Source organism: Pseudopodoces humilis, chromosome 6 (assembly GCF_049639895.1).
Source record: "Pseudopodoces humilis isolate 2021_Gansu_Grassland_sample_001 chromosome 6, ASM4963989v1, whole genome shotgun sequence".
In the NCBI taxonomy this organism is placed as follows: Eukaryota; Metazoa; Chordata; class Aves; order Passeriformes; family Paridae; genus Pseudopodoces; species Pseudopodoces humilis.
In genome coordinates this window covers 26,471,498-26,496,414 of record NC_142205.1, presented here as the reverse complement: position 1 = coordinate 26,496,414, position 24,917 = coordinate 26,471,498, and the positions used below count along the sequence as shown (strand labels likewise).

Sequence of the window (24,917 nt, the reverse complement as noted above, 5' to 3'; positions counted from 1 at the left end):
CCAGCACACAAGCTTTCCAAGCAACGGTTGGAATGTTGTTAAAAACACAAATTTTATTGTGTTTTATCACACAATAAAATTTTTGACAGTGTAACATTTAAAAGACCAAACACTCCTGATGAAAATTCCTGAAAGAAAATCAAGATTAAGAACTCAAACTGTTGCACAGCCAAAATGTTTACCATTAATCTGTTTGGGTTAATTGTTCTAATTAAGAGATCCATTCATAAGCCTAAAACATAGAAAAAATATATACAATATATAAATGTTAAGCATGTATCTATTATATACTACAGCAATGTTAAGAACTTAAGCTAGAAAAATACCAGAAGTTCTCTTAAAGTGATTCATTAGCTTCACCTTATACTAAAAAGGATTTCAATTGCTGCACTAAAACCAGTATATTGCTAGCACTGCACATGGCACCCAGCACTGTCCAGAGAATTGCCTAGAAATCCATCAGCTAACTCCTCTTTATAAAAAGGAAAAATTTTGTATTAAACAATTAATATATTCCTCATTTATAAGAAGGTTATCTTGTGCAGAATTAAAAGTAAAAATATCACCACAAGACCAAAAACCAAATGAAAAGTTTCATTTAACAACCATTCCAACAAAATTAAGACAGACTGAATACAATTAATATCCAGAGACCAAATGTCCAAATAATTTTAATGAATTTGTTAATGCAGGGTATTACACCAAAAAACTACATAAGCAGTTTTCCCCACAAAAGCCTTTAAAAACTTTTGAAGAGTTATGATAAATGCTTATATAATTTTAAAACAGCTAATTTAAATAATTTAATTTAATTATAGTTTTATAATATTTTATAATTTATATATAATTATAAAATAATTTAAGCTAATTTAAATAATAAAGCTAATTTACTTGATAGTATCACAAAGTAAGAAAGATTCTACATCCCAAATTGACAAAAGATCTAAAAAGATCTAAAATGTTTTTCCTCACCTTCCTCACTAATACACAAATACCACACAAAACAAGACAAAAAAATAATAAGCTTCAGTTAATGGAAAATAAATAATTTCTCAACTCATCACTCCTTTGCCTTCTAAGTGTATGAAAATATACTTGTAGTGTCACCAGCCAATTACTACTTCTGAGAAAAAACACTGAAATATTTTATCATTTCTTGCAGTGAAGAGACTATATTGTACCAGTGGAAGAAGGTGGCTTAGTGTAGACCTTGTCATGTCCCTACAACACTGTTGTGCTGCCATAAAGATACATCCAGCCTAAACCTAAATACTCAGACTTGCGTGTCTAAAGCAACCCAAATGTCATTAGTGCACCATTTTACCTAACGCGCTCAAAATTGCCTTCAGAACATCGTATACCATCCTACTAGTCCAGAGCTGGTAAGTATTTACAGAAAATCAAGTATGTTTTACTAAAGGAAAGCAATGCCACACGTGCTCTGCTTAGGGAGTAAGGAATCAAACATGAACAACATAGCCAGAATTTAACGACATAAACATACTGTAAATTAGCTGAACTGTGTAACAGCCCTAAGAAATGCAATATAACTCATCTTGGTTCTCTTGCCACAGATTAAATTAGGTCACATTCTCTGTATCAAAAGACAAAAAGTACACACTTAGGATACTGAGGCTGAGCAGTTACTTACCAAATCCTGGTATACATTGCAAAGTTATGCAACAAGTTCAGTATTTCAGAGAAATTTCTTTTTTCTTAAATCACATATACATGCTACATTTTTAACTACAGACTTAAACCAAAGTGCATAAACCAAATTTTAAAGCCTGGGTAACAAGCATACAAGTTTTGCTTTAGATGAAAATTACTCCAACATAGCAATAAAGCTAGCAAATAAAAAATAGCACATATTTTGCTACAGCCAGTTACCTCCTAGGACTATTTGAGAATTTTCTACATTTGGTGCTTTGAATTGTTCCAGGACTTGTTCCTCAAAAAAGATTTGAATCACAAGAGTGAATGAATACAGAAAAGAAACCTAACTTCAAAGCAAGATCCTTTTTCAAAGGCGCTTTTGGAGGATGTTTTATATTTGGAATACTTAAATTTTCTGGCAAGTAGTCCCAGTTTAATATTGGGTAAGTATAGTTTTTTTACTCCTCCTCCTCTAGTGAACCTAGGAGGGATGGCAGAACCTATTTTTGGAACAGCTTTGATGATAAAGAGCTGGCAACAGCACAATTAAAACACAGGCCTGAGGAAACTAAATCCACAGCTCTTAATCGTTATTTTCAAATCTACTCGAAGCACAAAAGGATGTTCCAGAAGTCTTTCTGAACAAGCCTGTGTCATAAACCTGCCTGTAAACCATGAGACTAAAGCCAAACCTGCTGGTTTGATCTGCAACACATGTGGATTTCCTTCACCTTTAGCAACTCAACAGGTGAGGGGTTTCATAGGAAGAGTCCAGTACCTGTATGTGACATCCCATACCAAGTGCATCTGGGGTGACTGTGAAGATGGTTTTCATGTTTTTAATAATATACAATTATAATTAAAATAATTACTTTCTAAAACACTGCAATGAATTACATATATTGTTTTATCAGAAAGGTTTAAATGAAGATTAAAATGGCAGCGAGCATTATTGTCACATCTATCCCCTTTCTGTCCTTCCCCCTCCCCAGTAAGGAAACATTACAAAATCACCAGAGCACTATCATAAATCTCACTTCAGAGACTATTTTTTATATATATGAAAAAAAAAGTAAAAAGGAAAATGGAAGAGGATTATTTAATTTTTAAATCTCTTCTCCTCAATTTTCTAGGTGTTACAATTTTTGTGTATAACCATCACTGAGGAAAGCCAGAGCTTGCCAGGCAGAATGAGTTAAGTTTTAAAATTAGGAGGGGCAATTGAAGAAGCAACTTCTTCTATGAGGATTTAAACCCTATAAAAGCTCATACTAGTTGCACTCAAATGTTACTTCTTTACTTCTACATAAGAAAATTAACAGAGAAACTTTTAAAATATTTCCTCTGCAAGCAGAATAGCAAAGAAACTGCTCAGCATGATTTTCAGAATAAGTCAAGCAAAATAATTAAAGGAACAGGAGAAAATAAGGAAAGAGGATCCACCTTAAATCGGTATCTTCTGTAGACAAATGCTTCACTTCCTACTCAAATACACCAAAAACGTTCTCCATCTATTTTAATTTCTCACTGACCATTCTTGTTAGTTTCTTGCCAAATCCTTTTGAACTTAATGTCTTAAAATGACAAGTACAGGTCACTGCACCACTTGTGCAAATGCCCATGACACTTCTAGTAAATTTCCATATATGTCAAATTTCAATAAATGTCAGGAAATGTCAGTAAATTTCAAAACAGATCAATAATGGGATGAGCTCTGAAAGAGCTTTGATTCCTCTAAGATTCACCAACACAGAACACTGGAAGAAAACATCAGAGACTAATAAGACTCCTAACTTAAAGAAAGGATACAGAGCAAATGCAATATTTTTCAGACTTTTGGGAATTCATACATGCTGTGAGAGAAAAGGGGGATTAGAATTTCTCTTACTGTCTTGACCTTAGACATCAGAGAATCCAATTTGTGACACATTCATTGTATGCCATACTTTTAGTCCAAAACTTTGTAGAATGATGCGTTAACATGTACCTCTCAATTGCATCAACAATTACTGAATTACAGAAAACAGCTTCTCACTTCAAACATTTTCAAGAACACAAGAACCAGCAGTATTTATTAACTGGGATTATGCTTACTGAGAAAGTAAAAATAAGTTTCTGGGTTTGCCTTACAGATACATTTAAGAAAAGAGCAGAACATGAAATTCTAGACAATGCACCTCAAGAATCTGATGTTAACAAATCTCTTGTTATGCATGTCCTATGTAGTGCAGGATATTTACCTGGTGGGGGAATCAGAGGTGGAGCAGTACTGACAGTTGGAGGGGGTGGGAGGAAAGGAGGTGGTGGAAGGTGAGTGGGTGGGGCTCCTGGAGGGAAAAATGGAGGTGGCTTGGTAAAGCTGTCTACTTCAGGATTAGAGCGTTCTGAAAGAACCTGTAAAATAGCAAACTCTAGTTACAATTGATATGTGAAAAGGGTAGAAGACAGGCTTCCCCTCTTTCAGTTGCTTAAATAGGAAAGTATCACTTCACACCTAAAGACCCATATTCAGATGGTGTAAGTTCTACCTGCATACCTACATTCAGCGTCCCATATTTGCCAAGTACATTTAAAGGTCTAAGAACACCTTAAACTAGTATAATGGAAAATATTTAAAAATCAATATGAAAATCATGAAAACCCAAGACTATAAATTACTTAAATGCTCTGAGATCTGATGAAAGACAAATGGCAGTATTGTCAATATCAACACAACAATACCTTACTATTTTCACTGTTTAACCTCAACCTAAATTGGTATGGAAAGGCAACTAGAGTACCAATCAACCCTGATCCTTCTCTCTGATTCTTCAGGAGAGAAGTGTATTCTCTCCATGCAGATTTAGTTGCATTCTCAGGATAATAAAAGTCTAGACTAAAACCAAAGACTAATCTTGCAATTTATGGTAAAGCACTATAATATAATTTAAAAAAAACTACTACCTTCACACCTTATTTTTAAAAGGCAGAATTTCTCAAACTGCATACAAAGGGGCTTTCACTTCCAGCATTAATGTCTGGCAGGTATAGGGGGACAAATGGGCAGTTTAAATATTTATCTTTTCATTCCATAAACAACACAATCCCACACAGATCTAGCAGAGCCAATGCTGTCTCCTGGATTGTAAGTCTGCAACATTGTTCATTTCTTTTCAGTAAGAGGTATACCAAAACATCCCTCTTCTGAAATTTATCAAATTTCATCTTAATATATTTCGGTAACTGCCAGAACTTTATTCCTGGACTTAAAGCTACTTCTGTATTACTCATTCATATACACTGATGCTTTAGTCAGAAGCTACTGGGAAAGCAAAAATATATTCTAGTCAAAAATAGAATGCAAAACTGCAGCGTAAAACCTGTATGTTGCTGTTTTCATTAGCACGCCGTCGTCCTTCCACCCTGCTGATAGTGATGGTCTGTCCAATCACATCTATTGTGCCAGATATCCGCCTGCAACACAGGACAAACCAGAATCAACAAGCAAAATCAGAAAGAGGGGGAAGAAAAAAGAAAAAGAGAGAGAAGAAAGCCTTATGGACTTATTTTAAATGTCAAAAGTTCTTTCTTCTGTAGAAAACATAAAAGACTGAAGAACATTAAAGGTGATGCATTTGCTGAACTATGCAAGAGTATAGAATTAAACAATGTAGCAAAAAATAGTTCTTTGGTAAGCAAAGACAAAAGCTGACAAGTCTCCTTCCCCCCCATAAATAACAGTATTTCTGCTCCTCTGTTACAAAAAAAACAAAATCCAAACAAACAAAAAGATCACAAAACTTCAGAAAGAAAATGATATATTAAGCAGAAGTGTCACAAAAATCTAATGTAAAATAGCTATAAGCTATTAATTAGAAGTAATTTCTAAATTGCATGAAACCATAACGAAGGATTCCATGGAAGATCAAACAAACGTAAGCCAGAAGAAAAAAATACCAGCATAAAACATAAACACTAAAATTCCAAGTATAATCAATCTCTCAAAATCTTCAGTAAATTAACCTTAGGGAAATATACTGACAGAAGTACTCCAGGCACCAGATCAGGAAATATGACCAGTATCTGAATGTCACCCAGTAAAACTAAAGCCTCATATTTGTGACAACAGGAATCACTAGTCTGAAGAGAGGAATAATCTAAAGTATAGTGAAATTTCTTGTTTGCAGCCCTAAAATGCTAGAAATCAAGGTTTATAGAAAATGTACATAAAAAACCTGTCTGCTAAGAGTTATAAAAATCAGGTTGGACTAAGACCTTGAGCAACCTGGTCTAGGGGGAGATGTCCCTGCACATGGCAGGGGAGGTTGGGCTAGATGATTCTTAAGGTCCATTCCAACCCCTGGAAGTCTATGATTCTACATGCTCTGCAGGCCACTTTTGATTTCTAAAAGAGGTTAAAAAGTAGGATTCACCTAAGTCAACTTTGTTAGAAAATGAGGTACAAAACTACAGTGCTTATGGTTAACAGAAACAAAGGTACAAAATCTGTGTCTCACCTATAAGTGAAACCACAGTAGATAAAACTGATAACATTTACCAAGAACATGATATATAACAGTAAAAGACTGGAAAAAAACCTTCCTGAAATTTCTACAGAAACAAATCCACACAAAGAAAAAGTATTTCTAGTTTCAGAAGACAAGTTCTTGTCTTTTTTGCATCTAGTGTACTACTAATCACACGAATTCAAATACTAGGGAGATCAACTGTAAATTAGAATTATAGGCTCAAGAGTTCTGCCAGACTGATAACTTGGACTCCAATAGCTCAGATACCTAGATTCCAATGCAACTGAAAAAGACACAGCAGACACTAGAGCATGAAGGAACAGTTGGATGTCCCAGAGATAATCTGAAGTTCCTTAGAAGACTGCATACTGAGGATGATAGAAATGCTTGCTCTCTGAGCTTTTCAGTATCTGTGTTTAGAGCTTCCTCCTGAATGTTAAAGCAATTTTATTAAGCACAACAGTTTAGAGTTAAAAAGAAAACAAAAAAAACCAATGCAACGGTGTTGTAGTTGATAGCCTGAAATGTATCTTTTCCCATCTTTTAGTTGTGATTCTCCCCCCACCCTCAGCTTCTCTTTCTCCTGTTTACCTGGCGTCAAGTTACCATGGTTACTGAAGTTTCTCTCCTCAGCCTCACGGCGAGAGAGGCCAGATAGAGTAAAGAGAGGACCCCGCTGGCATTTCCAGCTGCTTGAAGTTTCTTTAGCCCAGGAAAGCACGGGGTTGGGAGAAGAGAACCCTTCTTTCCAACACGGAAGTTTGTAACTTTTTCCTGTCCCAGAATGCCTCTAAACTGTGGAAGCTGAGAGGGCATGCTTACCTTGCCTTCCCTTTCTTTCCCCCCTGTGTTGCCAGGAAACCAAGCCCCCCCTCTCTCCTCCTCTGCCCCTCGGTGGAGAATACTCCTACACCTTTGTGGGCATTTGAAGGAGTTGGTGTCTGTTATTTCTTATCTTAGTGTGTGTAACCTTGATTTGTAGAAAGTTTGTAAGATGTATTAACTGAGAAAAATAATTGGTTCTTTCTCTGATGTTCCCTCCCTCCGAGAAACCCTGTTAAAAGAGACCCCCCGACCCCAAATCCTTTGTCTCTCGTCCTTTGGATTCCCCTTTACAGAAATAAACTGTGGAATGCAAACCAGAGAGAGAGTCCCCCCCTGATTTCTTTACTCGCTCTATAGACTTGGATTCTTGAAGAAAATCAGTAAACCCCACAAACATATGCTGGCTCGAAACTCGAGTGAAGAGAAACCTCATCACTGAGCTAGCCGGGCCACACTCGAGAAGATCGAGTCACAACGGTACAAGAGTCTGAGAAAATATCTGCAAAATAATAGAGTATATACTATACAGCAATACATACTACACAATGATAATAGAAGTTTAAGAAATTCTCTGGTCTTCTAATACCCCACCCTAGAAGTCAGATTGTTCTGATAATGAACACCCACTTTTCTAAACTTCCCCAGTGGTCGTGCATGGCCTTCCAACACTGCTACACTGGATTATTATTTTGCTTTAAGTAACTAAATTGAGAACATAGGTATTATAAAACAGTTGTTAAAACAACTGTTCTCACCATCTCAGTCTTCACTGACAGTGCATTTGGTTTTAGAGTTCTAAGACACTTGTTCTCCTCCATTACTGGCATCCTCTCTTAATTATCTAAACAATATCCTAAAAACTCATTTTATCTAGCTTTAGTCCTTGTGTGTAACAGCTGACACTCTTCTACAGCAAAAAGCCCCTGCCCGGCTCACTCCACTGATTTACAGGGCTTCCACTTGGGAGTGATGTGCACAGCAGAATTAGACTTTTCCTCTCTTCTACTTTTTGCACACTGGCAGCAATTCTTAGAATCAGCACTGAAAACACACACAGTGACACCAGTGCAAGACTACTGGGCATTAAAGCAATACATGCCTCAATCATATTACAATAATATTAATTCTGGTTTGGGAAGCAGCCCAAACACACCATTGCAATACCAAATGAAGCAAACCTAGACTACCAATTAGCTGGTTCCTAGACTTCAATTTTACCGAAATAAAGAGTTTTACTTATTTTTTTAGATTCTGAAGAGTATATCTGTGCTCACTCAATCTCACTGAGATTACACTTTATTATTTAAATAATGCTGTATAATGTTATGTCCACCGTTCTTCCCAACAATTGCCAAGACATTATTTTTTCATAATGGTGGATGAGTTCAGGAATTTGCCATCATACCTTGAACTTGACAAATTCTCTTTTTCCAAGATTAAAATAATGATTTCATTGAGAATTCCACTAAAAGAGCTTGAAATTGAACAAGAGAAAGCACAGATTCAGCTGCAAATGAAGCAGCAGATGAAACCTCGAATCACATGTAAAGTCACACGCACATTAAGCCACAGCAAGCTGGCACAAGGAGAAATCTCCAAGACTCCCTAGACATTATCTAGAGTCGTGGTAAGTACCAGGCAATACTCAGCTTCTGTCTCAGTGCTGTAAGCAAAGAAAAGGAAGGGCTTGGTTTGTCCCTTACACAATCGAGGCACCTGGGATACAGATGAATTCCCAATGGATCCTCTGAAACATAAAAAGGCAATCCACACGTGTGGGATGCACATGATCCCACAGCAGAGTTCATACAAAGTGTAGCTTGAAAGGAACATTCCAGCAACTCTGAGTTATCTCACTCTAATTAGAGAATGGTAATTTATGAGCTATTTGCACTAAGAATACCACTTCCATGGAGATTAATTCAGAAAGATAATCTCATTTGGCAAGCTGATCTTAGATTCTACAGAGCAAAGAGAAAGAGGGGAAAAAGAAGAAGAAAATAAAGAAGGCAAACTCAGTTACTTTCCAGGTTCATTACTACAGATAAAATAAATAAGCTGCTTTTTGGAACACCCCTATATGACTCTCCAGAATCTGACAAACTACAGGATACCACATTTCTTTAGTGGATTTATAGTATAGTCAAATATGTATATTTGCTTCAATATTTATTCTCTTCTTCCTTGTTTTGCTTATGTATTTTATGTTTTATTTTCCTCCTCTTGAGGACAGCCTCAACTCTGCTAAGCCCACCACTAACTGATATGAAAAAGAACCAAATAGATTTACTAAAGAAACCACTTGTATAAAAACCCAATTTTTTTTCAAAATAACCTGAGTTTCCATCACTTAGTCTTGCAAGGCTGAAACAGGTATTTCTTCATAGAAATGAAAGATTAGAAATCCATTTTCTATAAAAAATCTGTTTACAGAAAGCCCTAAGCACAGATAAAGCTGCTAAACAGCCCACTGCACTGATGAGCTAATTTCTCTGAAAGCAAAACCCATTTAAATGTAATGTACACTTTAGTAGCTGTAAAAGCATAAATGGGAGGTTAAAAAGCCAAACAACTTCTGCCAGAAAAAAGTTTTGTGATGGACAGCTGTAATAGGTATTACTTGAATAAGAAAATACAAGCTTTTGCTGCCAGCTTATAAATGAAACCTATGCTTATTTCTTTACTACTAAAGAAAAACTATCTCCCAGTCCTTGAAAAATGACATATGGAAAGGCACAGGTCTGAAAACAAAATACTTCTATGAAGCAGTTGGTTAGGACACATTTGAAATATGTCAAACTCCTCTTCATGGTCTAGAAAGCATTGTAGTCAAAAGAGGCTCCTTCAGGTTTTTACTATGACTATGCACACAATAAACCTTTAACTCTCTCTGGAGAACAAATATTTTATTTTATACCATACTGTTGGTATATGATGTCCATTTGCTAAACTACTTCCATTATGATCTAACTCCTCCTTCAGGGTTATGCAACACTTTACAATACTAAACAGCCTAAGTATCACAGAATCAAGGCAAGAAATTCAGGTGTCATTTCTAAACAACTAATATCTCAGCTATGATTAAGACAGCCATCATTCAAGCAAAATTTCCCAGAGATATGCTTTTGAACAAGCCCTTGAATTACTCATTTAGGATGCAATTCTAGTGAATTAGCAACATTTATTTGCCGGTGAGCAATAATACTCTTCCTATTCTACCAGCTACAGCTTCCATATTGGTAACAAGCAATATTATTGCTTAGACCTCAGAGGTTTTTTGAGACAATTTGCAATCACATGCAAACATAAACTGGACTCAAATCAAAAAGGTAAAACATAAGCACAAAAGTACTTTAATGTTTGTTTACAAACAAAAAAGTAAACATCACTATCTGTCCCCAGACTGGCAACTGAAGAGCTATATGTAATGGAATGTCCATGTGTAAAATCATCCATGAAGCAATATTACAGCCCTGACTAGTAAGTGAGGAACTAAAACGTTAAATGCGCATCATAGCCTGAATTGGTTTTCCCCTTTACCTTAGTTCCCATGATTGGTCCCTTCTATATTGTTCCTACCACTTCTTGATGCCTGAACTCGCTTTTCTGGAGGCAGTGTTTGTCTGTGACTGAGAAGAGCTGCTGCTTTTTCTGGTAAGGTAAATGACCTAGGTCTTTCTGTTTTCTCACTGATCCCCACACCAATGCTGCTATACCAAATTGTATCAGTTTTCTCTCCCCTTCCCAAAATATATCAACTGCCGCTAGAAGCCAAGAGAAGTTTTACTGCTACATGAGAAATGCTTCCAGCAATTTCTCAACAAGGCTATTGCAAATGCCACATGGCATAAAGGCAATTATTTTAAATTATCAAAGAGCTGTATTGCTGAAAAATTTCTGCCTACCTAAAATAAAGTCTTTAGCTGAAGAAAGAAATTAGTCCAACCCCATAAAACACTGCCTGGTTATACAGAAATTAATAATAGAGGCTCTTTTAAACAGAAAATAGTAGATGCATTATGGAAAAGTCATTAAAGTAGAAGTATATATAATCTACACAACTAATATATATTCACTCACTGAGGTACTCTCAGACTTCTGAGCATACACTATATCTGACCACTTGGTAGAAATATCTCTCTTTACAGAAGAATCTATTTTAAGCAAGTGTATCCATAGGAGCAGGCATGAAATAAGGGAAGAAGTCAGTTTTGTCACTGTAACAACTTATAATTACAGTATTCATACTAAATAGATACAAAACAATCTCATCTACCAACTGGAATGCATGAGTGATACACTTGTCAATGTGATGTGTCACAAAGTGATACATCAAAATAAATGTCACACAGTGACACACCCATCACAACTGAAAATTTCACACAATGCATTTTTTCTACAAATTTAAACTTGACTACATTTTAATATCCTGGTTGTTAATTACTTCCAAAAGTAGTTTAGAGGTTTTATGTCCACCACTGAGATGAACAAAGAATTGAAATCTTCTAACAAAACCTATGCTAGATATAGATTTGGAATCCTTACCCTGAGAACAATATATTCCAGATTGAGAACTCTGTTACAACAACATCATATATTAAAAGCAATTCAGAAAAGAAAATTTAAAAAATATTTACAGAGGTTAGCATAAAGTTTGGAAGACTCTACTCATATCTTTAACAAAGAAAAAAACAGAACTAAAATCTACTAAACACAGAGCAGCATAATCTGATAGCTTGGAGAAAAATGTAGGCTACCAGAAGGAATATTCTAGAAGTGAAAGAAAAGTGCAGGCAGGGGTATGATTGACTTCCCCCTCCAAAGAAAAATACATTTGGGTGTTGAACTGACTCTTATAGGATGGAGTAATTGAACACAAGTGCCTCTAAATTAGTCAAGGAACTTAGGGATGCAGTGCTAAGTCATAGCTCCTAATCTTGAATGGTTGACAGTGAAAGTGTACAATGTACAACCTGTTCTACCTTTCTTACCACTGTTTGTAGCATGATGGTAATACAAGGGCTTTTAATTGGCACAGAACCAAAATTTCTGAACAGGATTGCTAAATAACTAAAGTAAAGCAGAAGCATGGATTCATCCTAAACCAAGTGCCAGATATCAAACAGCAGTGGCTTAGATATAAAAGGCAGAATTTACTAAAGCCTGGGTCTGGGAGAAGGAACTTGGTAAGGAAATAATTTCTCTGATTTTAACGAAAATATAATAAAATATTCATATATGGAGAAACCAAAGCTGCCTTGCAGAAAGAGACTAGGTCCCAGGAATTCTTCCACTTGTTAAAGTCATAGCTGTCAGATTCAATTGTTTAACTGAAAAAATCGGTTAGTTAATACTCCTAAGGACCCTAACCAGAAATATTATGATGGCAGATTTAATTATACACAGAAAACACAGTGTCATAAATCAACAACTGGATTTTTGTAACTGTCTTGTTACTTGGTCTTGCTGTTTTTTCTCCCCTTTTTTCTACTTTTTCCCAAATAGCCAAGAATGTAGCTAGCACAGTATTCATGTGGGATTATGCTAAATGTAATTAGAATATCTCTACCCTTCTTTTTTATGTTTAATAGAAACATACTTTCCTTTTTTGTTCCTACAAAAATTGTAAACTTCAGACATAGGGGTAAGAGCAGAAGGAGTTTTTTGGTCATGAGTTACAGCTAACTGACCTGTTTGCTGGAATTCCTGATTTGAATAAGGCAGGAGGAGATGTGAAATCAGGTTTGGTCGACTGCACTGCCAACTCTTTCTCCAAATTTCCAGTTCTGCCCTGCTGTACCTTCAAAATAATGTTTCATTATTAGTTTACCCTTGCAAGTGTAGTAGCTCCAAAACTCAACATATAGCCAACACAAAAAGAAAGTCCACCTTTATTAAGAATTTCAGAAACTGTCACCTCTGCACAGCTAGCAAAATAATGTGTTTTGTATTGATGTATTACTTGTGTACTGTGTTTAATATATATAAGGATCAATATGCCAGAGGATGTATTGCTACAGAAGATCAGACAGTTTAAATATTTATTTTCCAAGCATTTCATTTGTATGTGAACAGACCAAACTGATTTTCTTGAAGAATTTCCTGTATGAAAAAAATTACATCTTAATTTTTTAAAGAATGAAACCTATTGAGAAAAAATCTTCTTAATCTTAGCAGAGATATCTAACAAGACTCTTATGCACTACCAACAAATCACGAGACAAGAAACTTGAATGGATTCTCCATCTGCCTCACTGATTGTGAGATCTAGTAACTACTTAATTTCTGAGTCATACCAGGAAGTCATCTCATACTCTGGGTTATACAAATTGTAAAAGACTTTTCATTAGTTCAGACTGAATACTTCAGAAACACCCTGCTGTGGCTGAAGTACAGCAAAATTCCAGACACTTCTTTCATTAAAGCTATGCAAAACCTTTGGTGCAAATACATCAAGTATTGTTTTACTTCAGCAGCAGCTACAAGTGAAAGAAAAACCTACGTGGGTTAGCATTAAGGACAAATATATATAGTGATTCAATTTTTAAAATCACTCCCACTGTACCAGCTACACAGCTGCATTAACCTATGCAGCTAATTCACTCATGCTGTAACATTGTATAAGCTGTTTTCTCACAGTTTGTAGACAAGTGAACTACTGTGTTTCTGCAGAACCTCACTTGTAAACATAGGCACATCTTTCCCAAATCCATAAAAACACACATAAACAGTTAAAATTCATTAAAAATGGAATGAATGTTTCCTATCCAGAAAAATGAGGGGGAAAAGGTCTAAGTATTTATCTGAAAAATACTTCTACAAATTAATGAGCAATTGGAAAATGTAGGGGACGTTCTTGCCAGTTGCAGGAGATTAATATAAATTACATGTAAATATAAATTACATGAGACTTTCAAAAGAGAAGGAAAATTAAATTAATAATTATGTGTAAACTTTTAAAACATGACAAACTCTTACAATACAATTATTACCTGTACTGTTTGATCACCAGAGTCAGTACTGAGCTGGAAATAGGGCAAGTTTTGGGTTGGACTATTTATCCTTTTTCTTTCAGAACATTTCAGAACATTACAGTCAATTGCAAATTTTAACTCCTACTGTCTGCTATTTCTGCTGTCCCACAGCACAATTATAATAATAACTAAGAAAGGTATAAAGCCCCAGAAACCTTCTGATCCATTCTTGTGAGGATAAAATCAAAATAACTGAATATCCTCAAGTAGCATATAATAGAAAACAAAAACACCCATCTGCAATTAACTGTTTTGTATCTGCAATTGACAGGAGTACACAAAAGAAAGAAACCACTCCAAGTTGCTTCAAAGACAGTTCAAGAACAAAAATGACTACATATTAGGAATAGGTAAAATAAATAACCTTTGTGTTATAATTTCAAGTTTAGGATCAAACAAGTAAATGAGAAACTTTGAATCCTTAAGATAAATGCTGTCATGTAGGTCTTTCTATTCTCTGAAAACCAGCATTTCTGAATGGAAAAATTATTATACATAACTTGATTTATTGTCAGCTAACCCCAGAAGGATAACACACAAATATGGAAGATCGATTTTCATATCAGAGCTGTCAAGGATAACTGTTACAAAATATTGTAGTAAGAGCTACAATGCCACAGGAAAAACAAACATGTCTACAAAAGCTTCCCCACCACATCTGCACAAATTATTTAATCTGCACAAACAAATGCATTACAACTAGAAATAAACCATCACATCAAGAAAAAATCATTTCACTGGGAAATTTATTAGTTCACCAGGCCACTAACTCACATGTTAGCAGAAGAGTGATGAACAAAGCAACACTTTTTAATCCACATTTTGTGACGTATAAAGAAAGTCACTGATGTAAGATGAGAGTATGAAATAATGGCTGTGTCCATATCAGTTGTTATTCTATCAGTCCCTGCTGACATGGGAAGCAATACTCAAAAAAAACGAGAGCAACCAACAAAATTTTACTAAAATTCACCTTAAAAAGATGGTATCTGCCATCGAGAATCTCTGCACTTGGTCTTACTTCCATAGCTTTGTCTTCAGCCTAAGTTAAATAACACATTGCCCATTAAGATACCACACAACTCTTAAATGATGGGCCACAGTCTCAGTAAAGGAACAGATGCAATCTAGCTGTAGCTCTCTGTCACACTATCCACACAATTGCCAGTGAAGCAACACAGTAGCAATCGAGGTTCAGGGAAGGGAGTCAGGTGCAAACTCTAACAAATGTACTGAACTGGGCGAACAAGCTTACGACACACAAGCAGCTTTACAGGGAAAAAAACATGTACAATACAAAAAAAGCACTATTTACCGTAATTTTATTTGTGGTTGAGGTAACTGGCAAAATTTCAAGACCCATTCGTATTCTCTTTTGTTTTTCACAGTAAGCTTTCCAGGTATCCTCATTGAAGCCATAGTTAAAATAATCGGAGAGATCAGCCCCTTTAAGTAGTGAAGCATATGTTTTTTAGGACATTACAAAGTTCATCTTTTCTCCACTAAATATATATTCATCTCTACTTAGAGCATCAACACTGATTAGTTACTGATCTAAAAAACCACAACTGAAATGCACAATTCATCAACAGACATAGAGTATTCACGGCTAAGATCGTAAAACCATTAAAATTTAGTCAGAAACAGTAACTTGCCTAGCATCATGAAGTGGGGACCAGGGGTAGAGAATGTCATGGGATATTATAATCCCAATACCTTTACAACAAGATAAATATAAGATCTATAGATTTGCTTTATGTTCAGTAAAGAACCGCTCCCTTTTGTTTTGCTTGTTCTGTATTTGACTTCTCACTTTGTTTTGGCTCCTGGTTTCCTCTGATGCCATGAAGTATTTTTAGTGTAAGACAGAACAGTTGTAACTCAAATGCACAGAATATATTTAATACGGCTAACATTTCAAACACCAGATAATCATCAAAGGCTTCTTTTTTTTCCAGTTTGTAGACACTATTTGTATTACCAAAGCAATATACAAACACTAGAAAAAACCTACATGCAGCAGCAAGATGTACTGGTACTAAAAAACCAAATCAATGCTGGTATAATTAGAAGTCTGGACAAATTACTTGAGCCAATGAGACAATAAAGAGGAGACTCATGGAAAGTCCATGCAGCAAGTCCCAGTTTCTTATTCAAAGCTTATGGATGTCTGTGCGTAAACACAACCCAGCACAGGCAGCTACGTTTCAAGATTCTTCATGCTGAAACCTGCCAGAACTATTTTCCATTTTGCTTTATCTTGTGTTCCATGGCACAGAGCAATGGCAGTAATCTCCACAGAAACACAGATTTCTGAGGAGAGGTCAGGATACACATATATTAAAAAAATGGCCTGTCTCCTCCTCCTGACATGTGATGAGGATCTATGCTAAGAAACACTGCACACCCCAGCACTCTGTGGCACACCAGGCAGCAACAACAACTAACATAGCTGCTTCTTCCAAATGATGCTGTACAGTACCTCAGAGGGATAGGTAAGATGACATCTACATGCAGTCAACAGGAATCACTATTAAAATAAAGTACTGAACACCTACATATGAGTTAACATAAACCAGACATTACCTGGCTTTCTCCAAGGTTTATCTTCAAAAGAATCTAAATCTACTTCCAGAAGTGGCACACCATTAATACTCCCTGGTGCATCTAGATCCAGTCCTTTAACTTTTGCACCTGTGAATAAAAGTTGAAGTTAGAGCCTTCTGTCTCTAGCAAATGGAATTTTATGAGTAGCATTACACTTAGAATAATAAAAAATAAATAAATAAAAGCCAGACAAATTTATCAACAAGTTTTAAAAACAAAAATCACTTCCTGAATCCAAAACAATCCAGGTTCTTATTTTTTCAACTTATTTTTTAATATTTAATATTACTATGTAAATTTTCTTACCAGAAGATCCATAAGCTCGTCCTCCTGCCTTAATATTGAGATTCACAGGTGCTGCTCCATAACTTCAAGAAATTCACAAAAAATGAATTAGACAAAGAAAACTTTTAAACCAGAAGAAAACACAAAACAAGAGATAGCTAGATTCAGAAACATATTGGACCCAGGCTCAATCACCATCCTGAATCTCTAGCTTTCCAAGCTGGTAACTGTAAAAGTAAAGAGATCAGCCTAGGAGGAAGAGAGAGTACCTTTCTATGCTCAGTAGCAACTTCTCCAACTAATAAACAGTAGTGAAGCAAGTCCCAGTCACTCCTCATGAGTTGAAAGGATAAAGACCTTGATAGAAACAAGAATGGACAGAACCAGAAGAAGAGAGAGAAAGGAAAAATGCAGTTCATTTAGGGATACAGATGACAGTCTGGGGATTAGAGTAAAAACAAAATAAAATAAAAAAAAAGGAAGGCTTTAGATGGATAATTTTCTCTTTTCATAATCATTCCATTTAATCTGTACAGAAGTGGAAAATACAAGCATTTCTCTAAAATGATTGAAGTGCTATTTCAATGTACTTCTAGTAATCATCCATCCTAGTGAGCAACAGAAAAGTATGTAATTTTTCACTTTCTAAAATACTTCAGAGCTTTCTTCATAAAAATGCACTCAGAAACCTAACTACTGAATAGATTTAACTACCTTAGGAATTACAGTATTGTTCATTTGTAACATTAAGAGCTAGCTCTCCCTACCATTTTTGTGTAATGTAACTTATCCTCACAGGTGACCTATACACATCGTGAGATTAGCATATAATTAGAAGGCCAGGGTATAGTTTACAGTATCCATTTCTGGGCAGTTCTAGCTTTCTTTCAGGTGCTACAACAGCATAAAACTGACACAAAACATTAAGCCTTCTGATATGCCACGCTGTATTTGTGCATGATTTTATCAAATCAATCTATTGGGTTTTTTAAACCGCAGTTGACTACTATATGAAAAATTATTTAATCCTATGGAACAGACTTGCTCTATTGCAGTTAAAATGTACAGCAATGTTCTGTTTGTTTTAGTTTTCTGCCCTTCCATGAACTTTCTGTCCAATATGACCACAAAAGAAGATTTTTCAGAAGATAGGCATTTCTATATAAAACTTTCTACTCCAATTAGGTTTAGGATCATCTACTCATTGTTTCCTGCATACATGGAAAGAGCATTGGCAAATCCACTGAGAATATAAATCTAGTTTTGCTTTAGTACTACAAAATTTGAAGTCACTGCCTAGACCACAAGAATACTGCAAGCATTGAAAGCAGAAGAATAAAGAACTGGAAGAAATGGCTCTTTTTCTATTCCATTGATTTGCACAGTATTTTAGAATATGAAATACCCCAAAAAAGTTTAAAAACACTGTTTCAAACAGTAAATATCTGTATTCTAAAGTTAAAAACACAATGATATACATAGGTCAGGCTTACCTGCAGACCTGTTATACTTTGAATAAGAAATGGCACCCTAGTAACTCTGGTTTTAATAAGCATAAAAATATTAAGATTGCCAAGAAAAACAAGTAAACCATGTCCCTTAGAAAATTTCCATGCAGTGAAAAATATTATTTCATAATTTTGGGCAAAATTAGCACTATACAAAAGTGTTCAGGGGAAAACAAGTCCCTTTTCAAGACCAGAAGGGATATGCGGCAATAACAGTAGCAAGATCAGTACAAATGCCTAAACCATGATCTTGAGAAATAATCTCCAGAGACTCACAGCTCAATTCTTAAGTACATTAAAATCTTGTTTGAGAACATCAATAGGGATTGAAACTAGAGGTCTAATCAGAACACTACAAACAGGATGAGGGACAAAGACTTCTCATGTTCTTGCCATTCTATCCTTTGCAACCAAAATGTCACTGTCACAGTAACAACCCCAAAAATGCTATATAACATAGCCGTTCCCTAATAAAAAAGAACTCACTCCTTAACAAATTTCATACAATTATTTCTCAAAATCTGAAAACACAATTTAAACTCGTACAAAACTCTTCTTTGTCTTCCACTGATTTTATTTCACTTTTTTTCAAGCCACTGTATCATTAAAAACATTGTTAAAGAGCTGAAAAAATTCTTAATTGACAATAATTGTGCACACAATCTGACATTTTTGGCAAGTATTAAATGGCAAATATGTGGAAAAGATAAAAAATAATAAAAATATATAAATATTAAAAAGGCACGTAAATGGCAAGTATTAAAGAGACTGCATTAATAGTTAAATATAATCTCAAAAGTTTCCCCAGTTAATGTCTGTAAATAACTTACCTAAACTGTGGCGCTCCTGTCTTAATATCCCCTATAGTGACTTGAACATCATCTTCGTCATCATCACTATCACTATCACTGTCATCCTCGGCCTCTGCCGTCTTCTACAAAAAAAAAATAAAATCATTGCTTAGACAAAAGCACTTACATTCACAATGGAAACACAATCCAGACAAAACTACCCATTCTAGAAATCTTTGAAAGAAGAAAATTCTCCCCTTCCTAGACATTAGAATTGAGTAGCATTAACAGTAAATTTAGGAGGTTACAAGTATCTGAAACATCTGGACGAAAAAAGAGAAGTGTCTTTAATATTAGGTTCAGTTTCTCAAGCATAAAAGAGCTTCCACTATCTAGTATCCTTTTTCCCTCTAGCTAGGTCATACACACTGGTTCTATTCTTACCTTGTCATTCAGGAAAGAAATAAAATATATGCAAGAGAAGCTTCCTGCCATCATCAATTATATATTCAACATAACTCAGGTAAACGTTTTTTCAGTTGATCATGAACACTGGAGAAATTTATTTAGCTCCTAACATAAGTAAGCTACATAAAATACTTAAAATATTTCAGCAACAGACAGAAAAATCAGATACAAGAGCATGCTGTAGGCTGTATGACAGATTGAGCTTTTTAGACTCCAGACTAGCACTAGAACTAAATATTTCTCTCCTAAGTGGTAATGATTCATTCAGACCATTTTATTTGTAGATCTGTATTTTTCCTCACAATGAACATCACTCTCCTTTTTCTTTGCAGAATTCAATAACCATGTATTAACCAGCCAGCTCTTCACAGTTAGGCCTTGATCTTACTATCTCAATTAACTTTGTATCATCAGAAAGCTTGTGATTCCACAACTTAGTTATTTTCCAAGTAAACACATTAAACAGCACAGGTTAAGCACAAAATTCCAGAGAATCCCCCCTGGAGGTGACTTTACTGTGAGAACATAACTTGGATTTCTACCCTTTGTTTGCTATCTATTACAAATCAGCTAAAATCAGTTATCCATGTACGACTTATTCTGTAACTGCATAGTTTTGTAAAATCCTTTGGTGAGGAGCTTCTTCAGAAACTTTGGGAAATCCAAGTGAACTTTTCCAGCCAAATCACCCTTATTCACATCTTGGAATCCTTCAGCAAGAGGCTGGACACATGGAAGCCAAGCTGATTCTGCCCTGGCAGCCTGCAGTTATCTATGCACAGCTGACTTCTAGCCTTTGTCCACTATATCATCTATTAAATTGCCTGGTACATTAAAAAATCACCAAAAATCATCAGCTCCTTAGATGATAAGATGTTGGAACGCAGTTCATCCTCACTACACAACATAAATTCAATTTCATAATGATGAAGAGTCTATGCTTGGGGTAGGGAAGACAGGCTAAGTCTAGATCAGTATGGATACTGGGTAAATGACAGCTGAAGACAGTCTTTCAAATCGGTATGGCTGAAAAGTGCAAATTCATCATTCACCAGGCAACCCACACAGACACCATTAAAAAGGCATCAAAGAAGGAAATAAAACTTTGTCTGGACAATGTACCTTTCCAACTAAAACCCACTTCACTTATAATCAATGATTTCTTAGTTCCCTCCTCAGAGAAATATTCACCTGTTCCTATTCCACCAACCTGAACGACACCCATTTTTCTAAGCTGCTGCTGAAGGTTCATGGACACCATTTACCATGAAGTTCTCAATTTTGTGGAGATATTCTAATGATAACCTAACAATGCCAGGCTTTATATAGAAAAAAAAAAAAATAAAAATAAAAACCCATGCAAGTACAAGAAAACTGACCCTATAAGGATTTCCAGAAATACAAACACCTTTGATGCACTTTAAGTAGCTTTTCAGTTTAAACAACTGAAATAAGTTCCAAAGTTTTAGTAACTTTTTCCCTAATTTTAAATACACTGTAATGCCTGTCATAAATAAAGTGTTAGAGATACAGTAAAAAAAGTACTTCTTTTTTTTTTTTAAGAGGCCAGTCCTTGAAACGTGCACAAATATCTCAGTAATGGTTTCTGCATCACTTAAAGTTATTTCTTGGAAGATATAAGCTAAAATGTCCCACTGAAGCAAAACTACAATTTTCTCATAGGACTTCTCATACTTAATTTTTTCCCATTGACAGTAACCTGAATCCTTTAACCAACACACCAACTGTAAATTTAATTTCTTGGTCCTTTCCTTCATCATACTAACACTGATGTTATCAGACATAATAAGCATTGAAGACTACTACAAAGCAAGTGTTGCCTCTGAAAGGCATGTGTAATCATCTCCTGGTTCACACTTTCACATAGTTCTGCAAATGGTGCTTGTCTATCACATTCAAAAAAAGAAAAAGGATCAGAGGACTTTATTTTCTTATCACTGAGAAAAAACAGACCATCATTTTGGAAAGGATGTCTCTAAGAAAAGAGAGGTGTCTTCTAGCACCATCTTTATGTCCACCCAAAAACACCTGGAGTAATATTCATTTATTTTCTGTAAGTTACACTTAAAAAGTGGACTGCAGCTGGAAATTTGATTTCCTAACTTAGTAATTTCTACAGTTTTGGCAGATCACAAACACATTTTAGAAAAAAAAAGGTGTACATCTAGATATTAAATCATTTAAATATAAGTCCTAGTCAAATTATGAATTCCCAGTAAGTCATTGAATCAAAACATATGTAAACAGTATTTCAAAACATGTTTAAAACTACCGTTTTCACAACTCCATTTTCTGCAGCTTCCTCTTCACTTCCAGGTGGGGGTGGAGCACTTAAACAAAAACAAATAGGAAAAGATGAAACTAGGTATTTATGCACATGTTATTTCACAGGTATCAGCTAATGATGAAAAGAAAAAGCTTTGCTACATCATTCCAGATGAAAAGCCAAAGCTCCAGGTGTCTTCTGTATTAATTAAAAAACAAAGTTGACTTACTAAAAACAATCTAGATGAATATAACTTTATACTAGCAATATTTAGCTATCATAAATCACACTAACTGGATGTTTGTAGAATAGTCAGACATAATGAGGCATTATACTTGGATCTTCTTTTGAAATCAAACTGAAATACTTTGTAACGTATGAAGGGAGAATAAGTTGTTTGGGTTTTTTCTGCAGACTGACAGTTTTCAAAAACATAATGGAAAAAAACATTTAAACACCCATAGGTAATGTTTCACTGAAACAGAATTCCCACATCAGCATTGTGAAATTATCTTCTACTGTAAGGAATAGTTACAATTCAATTACTAAATCATTTATATTTTAACTGTAGACTGAGAACTGTAAAAAATTTAAAACTACTGGTCCATCTAAAAGGATGAGTACTGTGACATCCATGCAAATGAGCTGTCTCACTGAGCCTACCTTCTACTGTTTCCCGCACAGCAATATTTTAACTTGCACAGTCCCATTAGCTCTTAGGATGCTGCGCAACAAATAGCAGAGTAAGCAGGGAAACATCTATAAACAATATTCTTTCACTGAAAAGGTATTTCTGAAACAGAGTGTGCAATTGCCAATTTTATTGAATAGAGTGATTCTAACCCCATACTCTGTTGGCAACACTCCCATGAGTGTTGCACCCAATAAAGCCCAGCTATTGCCTCGGGATTCAGGCTAGATCATTTTGCTTCATCATCTGGTAAAATGACAGACTAGGTACAGAACCTGAATAACACCTCACCATTTCTGTATGTATAAACAATGCCAAAACTGAGAGGCCAGAGACCAAAGCTTTTAACAGCTGAACTGTCCCCCTACTTCCACAGTTCCAAACACAACTCCTAAGATGCGTTAAGTTAATATTTGTTATGCGTTTTGTCCAAAACTATGCATTGAGAGAGCCAAATGCCAAGGTAGATGCTACTGACGAGAAACTGGAGTATGCTGTTTCTAGAGATCATTTTGGCCTCCATGCAAATAATTTTCTTAAATAACAGTAATAGTGACAAAGATGCCAGGTCAAGAAAAGGTAACTGAAAATAAGGAATCAACAGATATGGAATAGCTTCTAAATAAAGAGCAAGTAAATAACGAAAAAGCAAATAAATAACTTTGTCCTGGAAGAGATGGGATTCAAGACAAGTGCAGGTCTAAAAATCTATTAAGTGACATGGAAAAAGTGAAAGAAAACAACTGTTTCTTATTCTACAGAAATATTGGGAATCACGTAATTACACTTTATAGCTGCTTCACAATGATATCATATGTAGTCATGTGGTGGAGGTCATTACTGCTTTGTCATTCTGTGCTTGTCAAAAGCTGACATGAGTTCAAAAGAGCAACTGAGCAATCTTACAAACAAGCAGCCCACCAAGGCTAACTAAATGCAAGAGTTCTCACTGAATAAATGGAAACATCTATAGAAAACAACAATGTATGCTTTCATATATTGATTTTCCCTTTATTTGTTTAATATATCTTGACAATCAATACTTTCCATATTTTACCAAGTATGAGAATTTCCTTCATTCAGCACAAGTGACTGCCCTTTTCCAGTCAGTCTTCATTACTAATCTCCATTAACTTTGTTAGATTTTCAAGGGAGCATCTTCATGCTCTCATAGAGCTCTTTGTAACTCAAGCAGGCTCCCCTCAAATATTTCCAAAGCTTTCCTAAGTTTCTCTTTCAAATACTGTCTCACTGGTAAAAAAAACAATAAACCAAAAGCCTAAGAAAATGTGATCTTCTTAGATGTACATCAAACTATCCAGTACTCTTCCACTGCTTCTTTGTATTCCTGTTTCTGTAATTACACTGCAAACTCTTTGGGAGACAGGATGTTTTTCAGTTGCTAAATTATCTCAAACAAGTTGTGATCCATCATTAAGACCACAAAGCACAATGATTACAAAAATAAAAGACCTGTGGACATTTTGTGAGGGGTTACTGCTGTCCACACAGTTAAAGTAACTTTCATACTTAAGCGACCCAATTTCACAGGTACAGCTATTTCCCAGAAAAGCGAAGTACAAGCATACTATCTTAAGGACATTTTCAAAGACAGCAGAGTGTGTTCAGGTGCTATCAACTTTCAATGAGCTGGGAAGAAGAATGTAGTGAACATAGGTTTTTTGCAGCCATGCTACATGGCTTCCAGTTGTCAAGATACTCACCCAGATTTTTCTTCCTCTGGTCTCTCTGTTTCATTTTCATCTACCATAAGAGAAAAGAAACACAATATTTAAGAATAAAATCCCTAGGGCATCAACTGTGACAGATTATCTTGGCAGGTAGAATATTAGGCAAGTCTTCAGATTACTACTGGACATGTTTGTAACATTTCAACTGTGAAATCAGTCGAGCAGACCCCTGAGTGCTCGCAGTGCTCTGCACTGACAGGTCCACCACATGGGCAAGGTTTAGTTTATGTTTCATTAATATCTGAAAGTAAAGACAGTCCCTGAAGTTGTAGAAAAAGTTAATACATAAAAGGTTAAGCCTGTTTCAGTACTTCAACGCCGGGAACTCGGGCAGGAGAGCACCAGGGAGAGCTCGGTCCCTCCAGGGCTGCCTGTGGGGCAGGGACACCACGCGGGGCTCTCGCCGCTGAGGCCCTGCACGCCTCGGCCTGCGCGGCCCGGGCTGAGGGCCCACGGCACCGGCAGCGGAGACCGGGGAGGGGAAGGGGCCGGGAGCCGTCGCCACC

The 24,917-nt window shown here is 35.8% G+C and overlaps 1 protein-coding gene across 6 annotated transcripts in view; it reads right to left on the bottom strand.

Moving 5' to 3' along the window:
• Window positions 1-24,917, bottom strand: part of FIP1L1 (factor interacting with PAPOLA and CPSF1) — a 39,264-nt gene that overhangs the window by 14,044 nt on the left and 303 nt on the right. For 3 of the 6 annotated variants that reach the window (XM_088056667.1, XM_014262280.2, XM_014262285.2), the window contains exons 2-11: window positions 24,385-24,424; window positions 21,976-22,033; window positions 19,254-19,357; window positions 16,937-16,998; window positions 16,610-16,717; window positions 15,339-15,469; window positions 14,997-15,065; window positions 12,680-12,789; window positions 5,016-5,109; window positions 3,897-4,050 (exon numbers count right to left, since the gene is read on the bottom strand). In XM_088056667.1, the coding sequence (XP_087912793.1) occupies window positions 3,897-4,050; window positions 5,016-5,109; window positions 12,680-12,789; window positions 14,997-15,065; window positions 15,339-15,469; window positions 16,610-16,717; window positions 16,937-16,998; window positions 19,254-19,357; window positions 21,976-22,033; window positions 24,385-24,424 (930 nt within the window). Of the gene's footprint in view, window positions 1-3,896; window positions 4,051-5,015; window positions 5,110-12,679; window positions 12,790-14,996; window positions 15,066-15,338; window positions 15,470-16,609; window positions 16,718-16,936; window positions 16,999-19,253; window positions 19,358-19,643; window positions 19,649-21,975; window positions 22,034-24,384; window positions 24,425-24,917 lie in introns of all 6 variants that reach the window. The other 3 variants (XM_014262292.2, XM_014262299.2, XM_088056668.1) reach the window with 2 other exon arrangements.